Source organism: Erinaceus europaeus, chromosome 3, assembly GCF_950295315.1.
Source record: "Erinaceus europaeus chromosome 3, mEriEur2.1, whole genome shotgun sequence".
NCBI classification, from domain to species: domain Eukaryota; kingdom Metazoa; phylum Chordata; class Mammalia; order Eulipotyphla; family Erinaceidae; genus Erinaceus; species Erinaceus europaeus.
The window spans coordinates 118,610,610-118,631,200 of record NC_080164.1 but is presented as its reverse complement, the minus strand read 5'-3'; the positions used below and the strand labels follow the sequence as shown (position 1 = coordinate 118,631,200).

The 20,591-nt window shown below is 45.0% G+C and overlaps 1 protein-coding gene across 1 annotated transcript in view; it reads left to right on the top strand.

Annotated features, from left to right (window-relative positions):
- FAM13A (family with sequence similarity 13 member A) overlaps positions 1–20,591 on the top strand; it is a 229,145-nt gene that overhangs the window by 190,924 nt on the left and 17,630 nt on the right. The window contains exons 14-18 of the mRNA XM_060188451.1: positions 8,469–8,673; positions 9,611–9,749; positions 11,769–11,850; positions 12,681–12,901; positions 14,513–14,596. Of these exons, the coding sequence (XP_060044434.1) occupies positions 8,469–8,673; positions 9,611–9,749; positions 11,769–11,850; positions 12,681–12,901; positions 14,513–14,596 (731 nt within the window). The remainder of the gene's footprint in view (positions 1–8,468; positions 8,674–9,610; positions 9,750–11,768; positions 11,851–12,680; positions 12,902–14,512; positions 14,597–20,591) is intronic.

Here is a 20,591-nt window from a genome sequence, read left to right as displayed (position 1 = left end):
ATAAACTTTGCACTGATTTAAACTAGGAGTCTGAAACCAATGTAACAAAATAAGTAATGGCAATAGCAGCTACCAATATGCAGCATTAAGTTTCAGCAACCCACCTCTAAATCCTAGGGCAAAGTAACTCCTTCTCTGGGGTTTGCTTGTTTGTTCTCTATCCAGCACCTTAGCTGACTCTGTCTACATAGGATCTTGAAACTATCAAGTGAGAGATCTCTAGTGAACAGGCTCCTGTGCTCCCACATGGAAACTGGTCTCCTTCTGGAACGCATCATATCAGGGGAACTAGAAGAGGAAAGGAATGAATCAGTATTCCATAGGCTACAGGGAAGTGGAACCCTCTCAGAATATATGTACAATTTAACTATGCTGATGGGCAGAGAGAAAACACAGTTCCTTATCAATTTTTTTCCCCTCCGTGTGACTATGAACTAGGTCACATGACTTAACCTAGCCACATGACCCCATTATTATTATTAGAGTCTGCACTCCAAAATGGAATGAAAGTCCACATCAAATGGACTCTGCTTTGTTATTTAAAGCCCTTGAGAGTTGCGTAACTCCAGTGATCATAATCAGCAGAGAATCATGTTGATTTGGAAGCTCCAAGACTAGGCTACTCTCTGAGATTTGTCCTGGTGAAATGAAGTTTTAAAAAGCATTTCAAAAGGGGGTCGGGCGGTGGCACAGTGGGTTAAGTGCATGTGGCACGAAGTGCAGGGACCGACGTAAGGATCCTGGTTCGAGCCCCCGGCTCTCCACCTGCAGGGTAGTCGCTTCACAGGCGGTGAAGCAGGTCTACAGGTGTCTATCTTTCTCTCCCCCTCTCTGTCTTCCCCTCCTCTCTCCATTTCTCTCTGTCCTATCCAACAACGAACAACATCAACAATGGCAATAATAACCACAAGGAGGCTACAACAAGGGCAACAAAAGGGGGGGGATGGCCTCCAGGAGAGGTGGATTCATGGTGCAGGCACTGAGCCCAGCAATAACCCTGGAGGGAAAAAAAAAAAAAGCATTTCAAAGGGCACATAAAGCTTCATTTATGTGATCATCGCTTATGCTTGTCAAATATAATTTGAGAAAGAAAATCCTCTGAAAGAATGATGGCGAAGCAGGATTTAACAAATCCTCCTAATGCACCCTCCCTCTATACAGAGAAGGAAACTGAGATCAGAGGAGAGTTAACAGGAGCACCTGACTTCTTCCCAGATACCTCTTTCTCAGCCAGACCAAATTACATATATGTATATATTAACTTATTAAATATATATTATTAAATATAATATATAATATATCTATTCTGCCAGGATACCTTTGAACGCTCACAAACCTGAGCTCACCAGCTTTGTAGACAGGTTAAGAAATGTGACTCTTGTCTTTATCATTTAGTAGATCTCACAGTAGAAAAATGAATGTAAGGTCTAGTAGAGTCTGTCTGATGGGCAGGAGAGATAGTATAATGGTTTTGCAATAGCAAGAGGAGGGGATGAGCCTCCAAGGTCCCAAGTTCAATCCCCAGCACCACCATAAGCCAGAGCTGAGCAGTGATCTGGCAAAAAAAAAAAAAAACTATCTTGTAAGGTTAGTGCAGGGACTCAGTGGACCAGTAAATGCAAAATGCTCCACAGAGTGCGAATGTCAAGTTTGGTATGGTTTCAGGAAAGAGCAGTTAAGTTTGTCCCCATTGTAACCAGAGCTGAAATCTACTAATAACCATAGATAGTTCTCAGCCCATAAAGAGAATCCATATTTACTAAATCTCCACAGAGACGCAATGAATATGTATAGTCACACCCATCACCTTTATTTATTTATTTATCTATTTATTCTATGCCTGTTTCTGAGGAAGAAATCATCTCTGTAGCCAGTGTTCTTTTGTCCGGTCAGTGGAGCCAACTGGCAGAGCAGAGAGTTGCTCTGTCCCAGGGCCCACGTGAGCATTGCTCAGAAGGGTTCCCCACTCCGTGAAACCTTTTCGATCTGCAAGTGTGCTGAGGTGTCTGAGTTGGGACTTCCCCAGGGTCTGTCCTTTTAATACTTAGGTAGCAATGCTTGCTTCTCTTACTTCCGTTATTTCTGACTTGCTTAGAGGTCAGCTGATCTGGATGGATTAATTTTTAATAGAGAAACAAGGCATACTTAGGCCCAGAGTTCTTTGTGACAAAATTAGTCTCCTCCAGGAATTCTGATCTCCCTATGTGAATATACTCATTTTATGTGATCCTTTAAGATGGCATTCCAGGACCAGGTGTTGTTGTGCCTGGTAGAGTGCATGTTATCATGCACAAGAACTCAGGTTCCATGCTACCGTGATGCCAACCCTACTTCCCTGGACAGAAGACCCCACCAATGTGTCGTGGAGCCCCACTCCCCTAGAGCCCTGCCTCACTAGGGAAAGAGAGAGACAGGCTGGGAGAGGATGGATAGAACAGTCAATGCCCATGCTCAGCAGGGAAGCAATTACAGAAGCCAGACCTTCCACCTTCTGCACCCCATAATGACCCTGGGTCCATACTCCCATAGGGATAAAGAATAGGGAAGCTATCAAAGGAGGGGATGGGATAGGAAGTTCTGGTGGTAGGAATTATGTGGAGTTGTACCCTTCTTATTCTGTGGTGTATGTCATTGTTTCCTTTTTTTTTTTTTAAACATTTGTAGCACATGGCTTTTTCTTTTTTTTAAATTTTTTAATATTTATTTATTTTCCCTTTTGTTGTCCTTGTTGTTTAACATTGTTGTGGTTATTGATGTCATTGTTGTTGGATAGGACAGAGAGAAAGGGAGAGAGGAGGGGCAGACCGAGAGGGGGAGAGAAAGACAGACACCTGCAGACCTGCTTCACCACTTGTGAAGTGACTCCCCTGTAGGTGGGGAGCCGGGGGCTCAAACCAGGATCCTTATGCTGTTCCTTGCGCTTTGCACCACGTGCGCTTAACCCACTGCGCCACCACCCGACTCCCCCTTTTTTTTAACATTTATTTATTTATTCCCTTTTGTTGCCCTTGTTGTTTTATTATTGTGGTTATTATTGTTATTGATGTCGTCATTGTTGGATAGGAAAGAGAAATGGAGAGAGGAGGGGAAGACAGACACGGGGAGTGAAAGATAGACACCTGCAGACCTGCTTCACCACTTGTGAAGCGACTCCCCCGCAGGTGGGGAGCCAGGGACTCAAGCTGGGGGCTCGAACAGGGATCCTTCCCCTGGCCCTTGCGATTTGCTACATATGAACTTAACCCACTGCGCTACTGCCCGACTCTCTAGTGTTTCCTTTCATAAATAAAATTTTTAAAAAACCCTCAGCTTCAAGCCCTCAGTCCCCATCTGCAGAGGGGAAGCTTCACAAACAGTAAAGTAGTGCTTCAGGTGTCTGCCCCCTTCCTGCTCACTTTCTGTCTCTATCAAAAAAGGAAGGAAGGCAGATAAAAAAGAGGAAAAAGGAAAGAAAGAAAGAGAAAGGGGGAGGAGAAGGAAAAAATGGCACTGAGCCCCAGGGATAGCCCTGGTGGTGATTTTAAAAAGTAAAATAGATGGAATCATTTTTGGTTTTCCCCTTGAATACTTTTTTCTTTTCCTGTCCAATATTACTGTCTACTTCGTTACTCTAGAACTGCTGGCTAAAGTAGAAGATATTTCCCCATTTATTGATCGCAGTGGTCAGTGAGCACGTCCTCAAAGCTGGCTCTCTGCAGATAGCACGGTGGGACTTGCCACCAGGTGCCAGCCTGCGGGGCACAGGCTCTTGTTTTTCTGGTTGTGTTCCAGTTATTAAAACATTGACTCATTTCAAATTGGAACTGAAGTACAATTGGTTTTACTGATGCTTCAGCTGTGCTGAACTATGTGCTGCATGTCATTTCACGGCTTTGAAAGTTCAGCCTTCAACCACAAGTCTATAGAGTGAAAGGAAAGAGAAAATCTTATAAACATGTCATGTCACTGAGGTAAGAAATGTTGAGCCTGTTCTACATGTGGCTAGTGGTAGATTTGTATTTTGTTTCAGCTAAAACTCATAATGGCTTTGCAGGTTTTTTGTTTTTATTTTTTATTTTTATTTATTTATTTTTTGCCTTCAGGGTTTTTGCTGGTACTCAGTGCCTGCACTACAAATCCACTGCTCCTGGAGGCCGTTTTTTTCTATTTTGTTGCTGTTGTTATTTCTATTTTGTTATTTATTGAATAGGACAGAGAGAAATCAAGAGAGGGAGAGAGAAAATAGATACCTGCAGACCTGCTTCACCACTTGTGAAGTGACACCCCTCACCCCCACCCCTACCCCACCCCTGCAGGTGAGGAGCTGGGAGCTCAAACTGGGATCCTTACACTGGTCCTTGCACTTCACACCGGTCCTTGCACTTCATGCCATGTGCGCTGAACCTGCAGCGATACCCCCCCCCCAGCCCTGCAGTTCTTTTTTGCATTTTTATTTATCTTAACTTGTTGAGAGAGAGAGACTCTGAGATCAAGACCAGAGCACTGCTCAGCTCTGGCTTATGGTGGTGCCAGAGATTAAGCCTGGAACCTTGGAGCCCCAGGCCTAAATGTCTTTGACAGAACCACTATACTATCTCCCCAGCCCCTGTAGCTCTTCTTAAATAGGTGAATTCCTGCACACAGATATTAGGCTTTAAGAGGAAATGCTACATTAGGCTAGAATTTCTTCAGCAGGGTGTGGATTCATATTTAGCACTGGTGACACGAGAAAGAGGACGTGTTTCATATCAAGGAAGAATGGAGCCTCAAGCTGTAGCTCTCGGCACACAGAGGAAATCCAGTGAGTCCATGTTAACTTCACAGAACCAGGCAGCTGAGCTTGACCCATGATTAGCCTTATATAGTTCAGTCAGAATACCCCAGGGTACTTTTACAGGAGACATGTTGCTTGATGTTTCCAGACACACTTTTGATAGGTGTTTTGCAGAAAGGCTGGCATGGCTAATAACTGAAATCAAAGACTAGTAGCTTTTATATTGTTTTATTAGGGAAATAATGTGTAAGGCAGTTGTCACATGGGTACAGTTTCTTATTTATATGTCATGGGTGTCTTTATACTACTTTCACCACCAACTTAGGTCCTTCTCCACCGTCCTAGGTCCCGAACACCCACTCAGCCCCCCCCAACACACACACACACACACACACACACACACACGTACGCACACACATGCATGCACGCATGCGCACACACATCCTTGGCCTTGCAACAGCAGACATGCCTAGTCCAAATGTCACCCCATATTTTGCTTTTCCTCCCTTATTTCCTAAGTTGTAACATTTTTGAAGAGCAATTCTTCTAAATTCAGGCAAATTCAAGGGCATTGGGAGCTAAAGTAACAGCTCTTCAAGCTGCGTTGTGATGACTAGAAATGACAAGCCAGCCAACACACACATATGCCAATATCAACAGCAGACTGTGTTTTGCCAGTGCCCTCTGTACCCCACCAGCCTGCCTGCAATCCCCAGAGCTGCTCTGCCCCTTGGCCACTCTGTGTGAGGTTAATGTCTGCTGCAGTTCTGTCCCAGCCACCTGAACCTTTTCCCTGACAGTCTCCTCATTACTAGTTGTTCCAGAAAATGACCACTGTCTTAGGAAATACTGTGAAATCCAAGATACCATCTGCTTAGCTCAGTAGCTCCATATCCTGCTGCACTGTTTAATGGCTTTGCTGGGGACTGCTGTCCACTCCCCCTCTGCTTCCCTCAACTCCCAACCCACTGCTGACTCCTTTGAGTTGGCAGTTGTGAGCCTGCCACTGTGGAGGAGCTGGCTGAGCACATGAGAGAAATGATGAAACAACTCCTGTTCACTTTCAGTGTGAGCCAAGGCTAGCTACTGGCATATTCTCTGCCACATTTTGAGACTCGGTAAGCAAGAGTCTGTCTTTAACATGGCTTTTATTTTTTCAAATATTTATATTCTCATCTGTATTCCCAAATAACTTGATTTATTTTATTTTATTGCTACCAGGGTTATCAATGGGAATCCCTGCCTGTACAACTCCACTACTCCCAGCAGCCTCTCTTTTTCCTTTTCTTTCTTCTTGATGGAGAGAGAGAGAGAGAGAGAGAGAGAGAGAGAGAGAGACCTGCAGACAGCTCCACTGCTCACAAAGCTTCCCCCTTGCAGGTAGAGACCAGGGCCTTGAACCTAGGTCCTAGTGCATGGTAACATGTAACCTCTAAGGGTGTTCCACCACCCAGCCCTTGATTCTCTTTAAACTTTGAGAATCTATTAACCTCATTCCACACGAGATTATTATATTATTTTATTAGTATGCTTCTCTTTTCTGTGCCACAGTAGGGGCTTCAGACACCTCACACCACAGTCCTTGTGACTGAGGCCCTGGCACATTCTAAATAGCTGTACTGTCCTGAAGTCAGGAGGTTTCACTTGTAGGCACAACTCTTGCCATCAAGTGACAATTTTCCCTTGTGGGATTTGGTTTCCTTATCTGTAATCTCTTAGGATGAATCAGTGGCACTCAAACCTGGTGACACTTCAGAGCATTTGGGTGGCTTCTAATTCTGAGTGTGTGTGTGTATATGTGTGTGTGTGTGTGTGTGTGTGTGTGTGTTGCACATTTAGACTCTCATCTAAAATTCTCTTTAAGCTTCCCATGTGACATAAATGTTTGGCCAGCTAAAACCACTAGGTGGGATGATATAGCAAAGTTTAAGGTAAAATGATGTGTGGACCTTAGAGAAACTCACCAGGTAGGGTATCTGCCTGCCCACTCATGCTTCCCAGGGTAGGGCCCCTTGTGGGAGAGAATATTTGAAGGTGTGTTGCAGTAAATAGGAACAAATGTGACCCTGTTTCCTCTCAAAATCAGCATTTTACTCTCTGTTATAATTTAACTTAAGAAGGGTTTGATTGGGGGCGGCTGCGTTTAAACAATACAAGGCTTATTAGGGTGAAAAAGGTAAAAAGCAAAATAAGCAACTCTCATCAAGGGTTAAGAGTACACTAGGTCCATAAAGTCTGAGTATAGTTATCAAAAGTTTAGTCCCATAAGATAAACAATTATCAGCTGAGGTATAGATTGCTCATGGCTGTTAAAGGGGTCTTAAAAGTTTATCAGCTAGCAGAGCCACATATGTTCAGTTCCCAGGAGAAGTTGCCATGGCAGATACCTGGGCACTCCTCCACCGAGATGCTTCTCACCAGGAGAAGCAGCAGCAGCCAAAGAGAGTGACTTCTGGCTGGCTGTACTTTTAAGTCTATCCAGCCCACCCACAATGCTTTGTACACCAGCACAGACTGGATCCACCTACAGTCCACCATGCACCTGCGCAGATCACTGCATACTCTGTCACCAAGGCTGACGTCAGCACTGTGCTGGGGCTTCCATCCATGGTCACCGGTATACTGCATCAGCACAGCTCTCAGCATATGTTTCCTTAGAGATTATCTGAAGTAGTTCACACAGATTTTGCCCTGGGTGAGGCATCTTGCTGTCGACCACTCTGATTGATAACAAGTCAGGTTCAAGCATCTCATGGTAATTATAGTCCTGAGTGATCTCTGGTCTGTCAGGTGCCGGGCAGCTCTGAACTGAGCTGACCCCAGTGCCCCAGGCAGCTGCACTTAGAACAGCTTCCTGGGAGTCAGGCTGTAGCACAGTGGGTTAAGTGCAGGTGGCACAAAGCACAAGGACTGTCGTAAGGATCCCAGTTCGAGCCCTGGCTCCCCACCTGCAGGGGAGTCACTTCCTTCACAAGTGGTGAAGCAGGTCTACAGGTGTCTGTCTTTCTCTCCCCCTCTCTGTCTTCCCCCGTCCTCTCTCCATTTCTCTCTGTCCTATCCAACAACAACGACAACAATAATAGCTACAACAATAAAACAACAAGGGCAACAAAAGCAAATAAATAAATATATTAAAAAAAAGAACAGCTTCCCTAGTGGCCTCAGTGGAGGGAGCCAGCCTCTCAACAAGATGAAGAGGGTCCTCTCCTTGTGTCCTGATCATAACTGTAAATCTTATACGAGAAACCACCCAATGTCCCCTAAAGGCAGAGCTCCCTAAAACTTCCAGAGAACTTGGGAAACCACTGTGCTTTATTTTGTTGTTTTGTTTTACCAGAGCACTACTGAGCTCTGGCTTATGGTGACATGGAGGACTGAACCTGGGACCTCTGATTTCTTGGTTATGGAAGTCTAATGCACAGCCTGTATGTTGTCTCCCCCACCCACGTTGTTTTTCATGTGTGTGTGTGCATCTGCTTAGAGTCTCACCCTGTCTTCCATTCCATGACTCTTGGTAGATTCTTTTTCTCCCTCCTTTTTTTTTTTGGGGGGGAGAGAGAAAGAGACTACACCACCACCCCACTATTCATAGCTCGATGGGGACTCAAACCCTGAGGACCCCTGCCCTAGGGGAGAAGTGTGCACCCTGCTGGGTGAGGAATCTCCTGGCCCCAGGACTGTGTTGTAATGATAACTGTGCTGCCTGTCTCCACAGACCCCTCCCCAGCATGCAGCTCCTGGCAACAGGAGCAGGTAGACCCTGCAGAGGCCCCGAGGGCCGACCTGCTGATCCGCCAGCTCCGGGATGAGGACAGCGACCCCATGCTCTCACCTCGCTTCTATGCCTATGGGCAGAGCCGACAGTACCTGGATGACACGGAGGTGCCCCCCTCACCCCCCAACTCCCATTCTTTCATGAGGTGAGTTGCTTGGCCAGTTTCATCAGCAAGTGCTCTGCCCTGGTGACATTGGGGACGGTGGAGGTGGTGCTGGTGAATATCTAGTTTTCCTTTTATTTTTTTTTTCCAATTCCAGTATTGCTTTACTGAGGAAATACTGATTCATAAAATTGTTATTGCCACAAGTATGTAGCAAGAACATGCTAGATAAATGAAATCTGCATCTGAATTTCCACTCTCCCCTCACCCCAAAATTCCTGTCAGGATACACAGTTATCATCACTATCTGGAAACAATATTTTGGAAAGAAAATGATTTTTTTTAATTCTCGATTTTATATACACAAATTCACTTGCACATGACCCAGCAATTCCTCCCCGAGGTATCTGTCCAAGGAATACGACAATGATCCAAAAAATACCCACGTGCAAACTCATATTCATGGCAGTGCTGTCTGCAAAAGGCAACAATTAGAAACAATCCAAGTGTCCAACAGCAGATGAATGGCCAAAGAATTGGCCTAGATACACAGTGGCATCCTACATAGCTCTAGGAAGAGACAATATAACCTTCCCTACAATGTGAAGGAAACTAGAAAGACTCAAGCTAAGTGAAACAAGCCTTTTTGGCTAATCTGTTGGTTTTTTTTAATGAACTCATTGGTCTGGGGGAGCACGTTGGAGACCCCCTCAGCCCCGCCAGGCTGTTGTGTCTCTCAGTTTCCTGTGGCCCAGTTGCCACCTCCCATCCTGAATCTCCATCTGCACAAGTCAGTCTCAGTTCTGCTCCTGTGAGTCACAGGCCTGACCTAACTGACAGGGTCATATGGAAGTCAAGGTCACAAAGTGGGTGAGCTTTCTGTGACTGGAGAGGATGGAGGTGTGGTGGCATGTCCTCTGCCACGCCCCATGCCCTGCACAACACCACAGGAGAGCTGACCCTCTGTGCACCCCCACAGGCGTCGGAGTTCCTCCCTGGGGTCCTATGATGATGAGCAGGAGGACCTGACTCCCGCCCAGCTCACCCGTAGAATCCAGAGCCTTAAAAAGAAGATCCGGAAGTTTGAAGACAGATTTGAAGAGGAGCGAAAGTACCGGGTAAGCCCATCAACCACCCAGCCAGCCAGCGGTCTCTGTCCCCTTCCTCCCACCATGACAGCTAATCAGCAACTCGGTGAGTGATGAGGCCGATTCCAAGGGACTCTCCAAAGTAAACGGCAGTGAGAACGGGACAGAAACTGCTGATAAGCCCAAAACACCCTGTGTCTTCCGTGTTTCTTACATAAGCATTTCTGCACAAATCTATTTATTTATTTATTTTTTATTTAAGAAAGGATAAATTAACAAAACCATAGGGTAGGAGGGGTACTACTCCACACAATTCCCACCACCCAATCTCCATATCCCACCCCCTCCCCTGATAGCTTTCCCATTCTCTATCCCTCTGGGAGCATGGACCCAGGGTCATTGTGGGTTGCAGAAGGTGGAAGGTCTGGCTTCTGTAATTGCTTCCTTGCTGAACATGGACATTGACTGGTCAGTCCATCCTCCCAGTCTGCCTCTCTCTTTCCCTAGTAGGGTGGGTCTCTGGGGAAGCTGAGCTCCAGGACACAGTGGTGGGGTCTTCAGTCCAGGGAAGCCTGGCTGGCATTCTGATGGCATCTGGAACCTGGTGGCTGAAAAGAGAGTTAACATACAAAGCCAAACAAATTGTTGAGCAATCATGGACGCAAAGGTTGGAATAGTGGAGAGGAAGTGTTTGGGAGGTACTCACTGCAAACTCTAGTATACTTCTGCTTTCAGGTATATATTTTGCACTTGTTTATGGATACGTGTGAACATATGCTCTCTCTCACAGAACCTGGTGTATATCTAGGTTTTGGGACTTTGTTAGAAAGTGAACCACCTGGGATGGAATTAGAGAATACTATGAAAGGAAAGGTCTCACCCAAATAATGAAGCTGAAGGGTTGTCATTCCACACCTGAAGTCTCTGGACACAGTCTGAGCTGAAGCATGTTGAGGTGGCAATCGTTGCGTTGATTAGGTTGCAATCGGCAGATGCAGTATTATTTGATATGGATTGGGAGAGGCATGTGGGAAAGTGGGCCCTATCCTATAGGTTCCAGAACTGGGGCAAATATAGGCTCTATAGTGGAGATGTGAGGTTCCTGCTGTCTTAGGGTTCAAAAAGACAATGGAGAGTTAATGTTATCATCACATTATTTGGTAATTGGGTTAACTTTGAAAAGTCCTTTTGTTTTGTTAGGGTTTGCTGTATAGTACCTAGTATCTTATATAGCTGTGCCACTGGTTGGTTCTGTACAAATGTAGTGAGTGCTTCAGTCTACATTTTGTAAACTTACAACATTTGTGCTTGCAGGGAACAGGGCTGGGGGAAATAGATAAATGAAGTCTTCTGTTTGGTTAAAACTGAACTCAAGATTATCTCCCTTTTTTAATGTTTTATTTGTCTTGTTTTCGATTAAGACAAAGCGAAATTGAGAGGGAGAAGGAGAGACACCTGCAGCACTGCTTCACTGCTCATGAAGCTTCCCCAGTACAGGTGGGGACCAGGGACTTGAACCCAGGTCCCCACACACTGTAATGTGTGCTTTACCAGGTATACCATCACCTGGTCCCACAAGATAATCTTCTAAAATGTCATTAGTGCAAACCACATTCTACTGTCAGTTTTAGCCTTAGTATTTCCCCTAGGAGTGGCAAAACCACCTTTTTTTTTTTCCCATGGTGATTGCAGTGTAAAACATAGAGCCTTCTGCTTTCCATCCTGTTAGTCTGACAGCTGGGACCCTAAAAATCATGGGAAAGGTTACACTGACTTCCTAGCATCTCATGATTCTAGAGAGTCTTAACATTTTGCCCTTGAGAAATTTTTGGAATACATCAAAAATAGCCAGAATATAAAGGTGCGTAAATGGAATTACACTTGTAAAATCAGTTCTCATGGATCACAGTTGATACCTTATTCCAGTGAGATTCCACTTTCCCTTCATGTTTAAAGCATTGATCAAATAAAAATTTGATTGTCCGACTCTTTGTTTGTTTTTCCTGTTCTGTTTCCAAAAAGTACTTACTCCAGCTTACCTTTCTTTAGCCTTCCCACAGTGACAAGGCAGCCAATCCAGAGGTTCTGAAATGGACAAATGACCTTGCCAAATTCCGGAAACAACTGAAAGGTAGGGAAAGTTGTAAACCTGTGATACACTTTCTGCAGAGTGGTCAATTTCAGAATCCATCATCTCCCTTCAAGACCAGTACTATTGCTGCAATATTTCATGGAAGACAAGTTCCTTGGAGCTATGCCCAGTTTTCTGTATTCTCAGGACAGTGCCTCCCCCAGGCTTCTATGATCTCTATTGCAAGGCTGTCCAGGTCCACTAAGGTGCCAGTTCCATAGCATTTCTTCATTTCCCTAAATTATAAATATAAGGACAGTTTCAATTCCACATTTAAGTACTTGTTTAATCCAAGTCCTCATAGCCATAACATTCAAAGAAGACATACAGACACAAAAATGAATCTGAAAAGATTCCCCCCTTCAAGCCCTCAAAAGAGTTTACTATCTTTTAAGAGATAGATATTTACAAATCAATAGAATGACAAGTAAAAAGAACTCCCAAAGGAGGTCTGCCAGTCATACAGAAAAGGCTGGCATAGGGCAGGGTGTTGGGTCAGTAAGTACCTGGTAAGTCAGGGGACCAGTGGAGCAAGACACCCACTCCCTCTGAGAATGACACGTAGGTTGGTGGGGCTAAAGCACACATGTTAAATGTCTTCAGGAATTAGAGTGAGGGAGATGGTTGCAGTGAATCTAGGTAGACATTATCATTATCTCAGGTTTCAGTTTCACACAATAACCCGGAGATTTTAGTTAATAATATAATTAGATACTTTCAGAGGAGGGTGGGGGGAGATAGGCCAAGCAGTTATTAACACCAAAGAAAAACAGTCTGGGTTCTGCAGACATCAATTCTCATCTATCTAACCCCCAAATCTCCCCAACTAGAGTCAAAACTAAAGATATCTGAAGAGGACGTGACACCCATGATGCGACAGCGAAGCAACACGCTCCCCAAGAGCTTCGGCTCCCAACTTGAGAAGGAAGAGGAAAAGAAGCAAGAGCTGGTAGATAAAGCACTAGGGCCTAGCGTTGAAGCCACACTGGAATCTATCCAGAGGAAGCTCCAGGAGAAACGGACAGAAGCCAGCCGCCCTGAGGACATTAAGGTAGGATGATTCTGTGAGGGCCTCCAGTAGCTACTGGGCCTGAACCAGTGCATTCAACATGGCAGCCACTTGGTGCCTACCACCCAGACCTGACAGGAACCATCTTGAAGTGACTGGCCCCTTCTTAGCCATTATTCCCACACCCCATCTTCCTCTTCCTTTACATCTGAGGGCCAAGTAAAATTCCTTCAGAGTATTCTAACTGGAAGTACCTTAGTTTTTGACTCCCTGTGCTGGCGTAGGCACCATCATGCGAGCTGCTTGACATGGTACCAACTTCACAGGAAGTTCACCACGACTGGACTCTCCAGGCCAAACTGAAACCATCTTGCCTTTTGCCATGTATAGGGCTTGGGATTAAGCTCTGTGTGGTCTTAATGATCCTTCCCTATGGCCAGGCTCAGAGCCTGACCAATAACAAAAGTAATGGCAAAACCTGCACTGCACTTTGTAAGATTGATCATAATGGAACAAGCAATATTAGTAATGCAGAATTTTTCAGTAGACTCCAAGAGGAAGAATTGTTTTCCCTCTGTTTAATTGTACAAAGCTATGTAATTTTACTAAAGAGGCTCAGAATATGACAGTTGGCCAATTAGGGAAATGCTACCTGCGCCTCTGGTCACCCCAGCACCCACACCATGGGTAGAAAAGGTTAGAGGAAAATAGAGAACTGTGGTTTCCCCCAAAGTATAAGGGCCCATACAAACTGCCCCCACCGACCGACCCTCCTCTTCTGTTTACAGGTATCTGTGATGAATACCGTGGTCATGTGGTTAACATTAAGGGCAAGTAGGTTGAGGCTAATAAGTTGCCATTTATGAATAGACTGGCAAGGTCCCGTCCTCCTTGGTGTTTCCTTTCCAGAACAGAAAAATTGTTATCATTAGGCAGGTTAATAAAGACTATGAAAGGCAGGGATGTGACATCTATCGCTTACCTGAAACAGAAGAGTTCATAAATAGAGATATTAATCGAGATGCTATAAACAAAATAATTTGCTTTGTAGAAACTGACCTTTTAGAAACAATAGATGCTTTACAGAAAACTCATGATATTCCAAGAAGCTTGCTCAAGAAAAATAGGTTATAATTTATACATCAATAGGTAACAATAAGAGTTTATATTATTAACTGCTAAAATAAAGAAATGAATTTTATGGTAAACAGTTGTGCAAAGAATTCCACAAAAATAATGAGCTGACGCATGTTGTATCCGGGTGAAAAACATATAAAAATAAAGCTCTGCAGAGAGAAAGCAGAGATGCCTCTCTCCTGCTCTTGAAACAGTTAACGCGTCTCTCACCTCATTGGCACCAATACCCCTCCTCCTTGGGGGATAGTAACCTGCCAAGGCTGGCCCCCAGCACTATGGGAATGAGAAAGCTGGGACATCCAGACTGCCGAGCAAGCTCACTTAGGTTAATACAAAGTTTGGTGACTGAAACAGAGGGATTTAGACAACCCATTGGGGAGGTGGAGTCTGTAAGTGCTGCCCAGTCAGGCGGGACACTTTGGTCTGAGGCTCCTGTACAACGTTGGAAATTTGCAAAGGAAGTTGGGATGTTCACAGATGTTTTCCCCTCTCTTATTTCTGTGTCAAAATATGCAGGATATGACCAAAGACCAGATTGCCAATGAGAAAGTGGCCCTGCAGAAAGCTCTCTTATACTATGAAAGCATCCACGGTCGGCCGGTATGTAAGCGGGCTCAAGTTCCAGATTGGGGTGAATAAAGATTTGGCTCTAGAAACAGGTGATCTGAGGTCTGGCAGTGGTGCACCCAGTAGAGCACACACATAGCCATGCATGAGAACCTTGGTTCAAGCCCTATCAAAAGAAGAAAAGAAATGGATGGTCAGTGTGCAGGATTTTGTCACTGAGTTCCCATAATATTTAGGTAATAACTCTAGATTTTTGCCCTCAGCATTCAGGAGGTTTAAACAGAAAAAAAGAAATCCATGGAATTTAATTGGTTTCCAAAAGACTAAGTCAGAAATCTAGCATCTGCTTCAAGAGGGGAATGGCAGGGGTGTGGAGGTGTGCACAGAGCCTGGGACAGCTCTGCCCCAGGTGATGCCCCAGCCCCACATTCTGTTCCATACAATGAAGGCGTGAAGCTAGAGTGATCTGTCACACAGCTCAGTCAGTCTCTCCTCAGAGCTCTGTAACCAGAGTTTGTAGAAAAATGCCAGCTATGAGTCTACTTCATGAGCTGTGAAGCAGGTCTGGAGGTCTCTTTCTCTCTCTCTATTTCCCTGTCCTCTCAATTTTTCTCTGTCCTATCTAATAAAAATTAGAAAAATTAAAACAAAAAGGAAAAAAATGGCCACCAGGAGTGGTGGATTCGTAGTGCTGGCACCAAGCCTGCCCCAACAGTAACCCTGGTGGCAATAAAAAATAAATAAATAAAAAATAGTGGTCCGGGAGGTGGCACAGTGGTAAAGTTTTGGACTCTTAAGCATGAGGTCCCAAGTTCGATCCCCAGCAGCACATGTACCAGAGTGATGTCTGGTTTTTTTCTCTCTCCTCCTATCTTTCTCATAAATAAATAAAATCTAAAATAAATAAATAAAAATTAAAAGTCCCAGCTGCCATTCAGAGTCCAGAGTGTAAAGAATCCCATAGGCCTTCTGTCTTAGCCTACATGCAGGAAGTATCTGAAGGTTTGTGATTCAGTAAGTGTTTATTAAACATTTGTTGTGAGCCCTGGCATGGGGGCATGACAGGCTGGCTGACTGTCTTCCTGAGGGACTTGTAGTCAGATGTCCTTCTTAGTTACTCTTGATGCCCTTCTCTTCAGCACATTGTCAGGAACTCAACCAAACAAGTTCTCAGAGAAACTTGAAGAGGGATTGTCAGATGGAATTTCACAGAGCCCAGAACAAGGTCTCTTTTTCAGTTTTAGCCATAGCTCAGTAAGCAAGAGAGTCCTTTCACCCAAGTCACACTTTAAAAAAAAAAAAAAAAAAGTATACGCACACATACACACACACTAAGAAGGGAGAGAACAGAGGCTGGGTGATGGTGCACCCAATAAGACACACATGGTATTATGTGCAAGGAACTGGGTTCAAGTCCCCAGTCCCCACCTGCAGGGGGAAGCTTCATGAGTGATGAGACAGTACTGCAAGTGTCTCTCACCCTCTCTGTCTCTCCTTCCTCTCTCAGTTTCTTTCAGTCTCTATCACTATGGCATATATGAGGCTGCGGACTTCATGCCTCTTTAAATAAATTCTGCACTCTGGCCACTGTGCCACCTTCAGGCTACTTAAAAAAAATTCTCTTCTAAGTTTTCGATTTAACTTTTTTTCCCACCAGGATTATAGGTTGTTTTCCACTTAGGCTTGATGCTTGAACAACTCCACCACTCTTGGTGGTGGGCATTTTTTCTTTCTTTTTTTTTTTTTTTGTTGTTGTTTGTTTGTCTGTTTTTCCTCTCTGTAGAGCACTCTCCTCCATGGAATTTAGATTCTGAAAACAGGGAAAAAAAAAAAAAAAGCTTGAGCCAATGATGGATCCGTCCACTGCCCTGTGCCTGCAGTGGAACATTACTGGAATAGTCATCCTGTTTCGTACCAAGCTTTGTTCAGGATTTTTTTTTAAAAGGTGTTCAGCCAAATAGTAAATGTGTTGGAGATGTGTTACCTTGTGAGAGAGAGAGAGAGAGAGAGACTCTGTCCTCCTCTGCCAGACTATGCAGGACACAGAGACATAGAGCTGAACTGCTAGCAGAGAGAAACTCTCCCCACTGCAGGGTCAGTGCCTGGGACTGGCTCCTGGCAACTAGCAGCAGGCCTCAGTGGAAGAGTCAGGTGTCCTGAAAGGTCTCCACTTCTGCTTGTGTGGCTTCAGGTTCTGACATGGGTGGACTCCTTTGAGGAGCACCAAGCCTGGGCTGGGGGGGAGTGCCTCACCCAGTAGAGTGCCCATGTCACCTACTTGAGGGGCTGTTCCAGCTGCAGGGGAAGCTTCACAAGCGGTGTCACAGTGCTGCAGCGTTCTCTCCTCTGTCCCTTCTCTCTTTTAAAAAAATTTTATTATCTTTGTTTATTTGATAGACAGCCAAAAATTGAGAGAAAGGAGGAGATATAAGGGAAGAGAAACAGAGAGACACCTGCACCTTCACCACTCATGAAGTTTCCCCCCTGCAGATGGGGACTGGGGGCTTGAACCTTGTAACAGGTTGGGTCCTTGCACATTGTAACATATGCACTCAACCAGGTACGCCACCACCTTGCTGCTCTGTCTCTCTCTTTTCCTTCCCACCCCTCTCACCCACTATCAAAAACAAACAAACAAAAATGAAGACTAGAAATGGTAGAGACAAATGGTGGCAAGAACTGAACCCCCTCTGCGAATCCTGCTGACAACAACAACAAAAAGACTTCCTTGCCTGACATACCTCAGGAGCTTTCAGCTGTCTTCCTTCTAGTCTTTTTCTCTTTTTTTATTATTGTTATAGTTAATTATTGTTGTTATTGATGTCATCATTGTTAGATAGGACAGAGAGAAATGGAGAGAGGAGGGGAAGACGGGGAGAGAAAGACACCTGCAGACCTGCTTCACTGCCTGTGAAGTGACTCCTCTGCAGGTGGGGAGCCTGGGGCTCGAACTGGGATCCTTGCACCAGTCCTTGCACTTTGTGCCACGTGTGCTTAACCCACTGCACTACTGCCTGACTCCCTTCTCTCCCTTTCTCTCTCTCTCTCTCTCTTCTTTTGAGAGAGAGAGTGAAAGGAACTGCAGAACCCAAGCTTCTTTCAATGTAATGGGGCCTGAGCTTGAAGCTGGGTTGCACATTTGGCAAAGCAGTGCACTATCCAAGTGAAGTATTTTCTGACCCTGTTCTAGGTAGTCTTCACCAGGCTACCATTCCAGGGTTTCCTATGCCCTGCTGTTTATTGCTCTGAGGTAGACATAGATTTCCTCTTTCTGCCTGTGGTGTGCTGATGCTGAGCCTTTGCCTAGGTTCGGAATCCAGCCCACTGAGATGAACTCTGTGACTTGGGTCACCTGCTGAAGCCTCAGCATTCATCTTCTTGTCTGGATAGCCAGTGTGTGTTAGAGAGTGTCACTTACACTAAATGACATCATATACACACGCACACACATTTGCCTCTAGGACTCCTGGCACTGAGCAAGTGGAGTGGGGCCTCAGAATGGGGAGGTTCAATCAGTAATCATCTTGGCTTTGGCCCCAGCTACTCTCTGAGACCCATGACTCTCTGAATGATTGAATCAGGAGGAAACATGTATATTTATCAATATTGTTTTTTGAACTAGGATATCTGTGGGGCTTAGTTCTTTACACAGTCATTTTCAGCAAACATTTTTTTTTATAGTAGCTTAGAGACAGGGAGAAAGGAAAAGGGAAGGGAAGAGAGAGAATGCAAGTGGTGAGATACTGCGGCACTACTCCACCTCTTATAAAGCTTCCCCCCTGCACGTGAGAACCTGGAGCATGAGAATGTGTACACTCTACCGGGTCTACCACCACTCAGTCCCCATTGTTCAGTGCTCTGATCATTTGGGATGTCAGATATAAGTTCTAGGTCCTGCCTGTTTACATCCTACTTTCAGAGGAAGGGCACTTTGAGGCTTCAGATTCTAGTACCACACAGGACAAGGAATGAACGCTGGAGGAAAGTCTGAGTGTCATTGTAACCTGGTCCCAGGTCAGACTCAGCCTCTCTGCGGCTTGCTGCCTCTGCCTCCTCCCTGGGAACACAGCATCCCTGTGGCCCCTGGCCACTCTGCATAGCACAACCTGCACTGGCAGCATTGGCCTTGCACCCTGAACTCTCAGTACCATTTGAGCAACACCTCTGTTTTTTTTTTATTGTTGTTTTCTTTTGTTTTGTTTATTTGCTTTTGTCATCAAGGTTATAGCTAGGATTCAGTGCCAGCAGGATAGGATGACTCTACTATTTCTAGCGGCTTTTTTTTTTTTCTGAGAGACAGAAATGAGGGTAGTGGGGGCCAGGCAGTAGTGCAACAGTTAAGTGCACGTGGTGCAAAATGCAAGGACCGGCATAAGGATCCTGGTTCAAGCCCCCGGCTCCCCACCTGCAAGGGAGTCGCTTCACAGGTAGTGAAGCAAGTCTGCAGATGTCTATCTTTCCCCCTCTCTGTCTTCCACTCCTCTCTCAATTTCTCTCTGTCATTCCAACAGCAATGACAACAATATTCCAATTATTGTTGTCATTCCAACAGCAGTGACAGCAATAATAGTAACTACAATGCTGATAAACAACAAGGGCAACAACAGGGAAAAAATGGCCTCCAGGAGGAGTGGATTCATAGTGCAGGCACCAAGCCCCAGCAATAACCTGGGAGGAAAAAAAAAAAGAAACGAGGATAGTGAGGAGACATCTGCAACACTGTTCCACCATTCATGAAGCTTCCTCCCAAAGGTGGAGACCAGGGACTTGGACCCAGGTCTTTGAGCTTGGTAACAAACGTGTGTGCTCTACCAGGTGTGCTCTATCAGGTGTGCCAAACACTATTTATTTACTTATTTTCATTAGTGATTTAATGATGACTTAAAGCTTATAAGAGAACAGTTTCACACCACACCCCACCACCACGATTCTGTGTACACCCCTTCCCCACAAGGATGGCTACCATAATTTTCATGAAGTCTTAGCAATGGTTTGAGTACATTGGTTTTTTTCCGTTTAGCAAGTTCATGTGCTTCAGTTCTTTATCTTGCAGATATGTGTGTGAAACCATCCAGTAGTTGTCCTTTAGGGAAATTCAGGACAAGGGCCAGGCTGTGGCACACCTGTTTAAGTGTATACATTACAGTGTGCAAGGACCCAGGTTCAAGTCCCTAGTCCCCACCTGCAGGGGAAAAGCTTCAAAGAATCCTAATCATTTAAAAAAAAAAAAAAAAAAAAGATGTCCCTTAAATAGAACCCTAGTCTGGGGATAGGCAGGGGGAGAAGGAGAAATCCCAGACTCTTCTCTTCCCAAACTGAATCCTAAATATGGGGGGTATGGTGTGAGCTTGAAGTCAGAGCAGTCTGATCCCATTAAGCAGGGTCTCCTTGGTAGCTGGAATCCTTGAGTTTGGTTGACTTCCTTGATGCATAAGGTACAATGTTCAGTTTCCTGGCTCTCCCAGTTGGTTCCCTAGGGTTTACTCAAGAGCTTGTGACTTCTACAGCTCTAATCAGCAGACTCAAGCTCCTTTTCTTAAACCACTTGTTTCCTGAGCTGTTGATGGGTGGGTCCTTTGAGTCCACCTCATGGAATTAAAGCAATTGCAAATATGGAGCCCACTAGCAATACAGTGCCACGTTTCTGCTGAATCCTTTCACTAGATCCTTGCTGTTCTCTGATGGAATTCACTGAGATGTTTTGTTACTAATAACACTGTGATAAACCAGAGGGCGCTGAGGTCAGTTCTGTAAACACTTGTGAGCCCTGTGCCTGGTTTTTGGGGTACAGTGATGACCCAACCCACATGCACTGTCAGCAGGCTTTCTTTGAACATGTACCATTTGCCAGCACTTGTTCTTAGAAATGCACTTTTATAAGCAAGAGTGGCATATAAAATAATTGACTGTAGAACTTCATGATGGGAAAAGGGAAGACCGCATGACGGTTCTGCAAAAGACTTTCATGCCTGAGGCTCTGAGGTGCCAGGTACTCCCAGGTTCGATCCCCAGCACCACCACAAGCCAA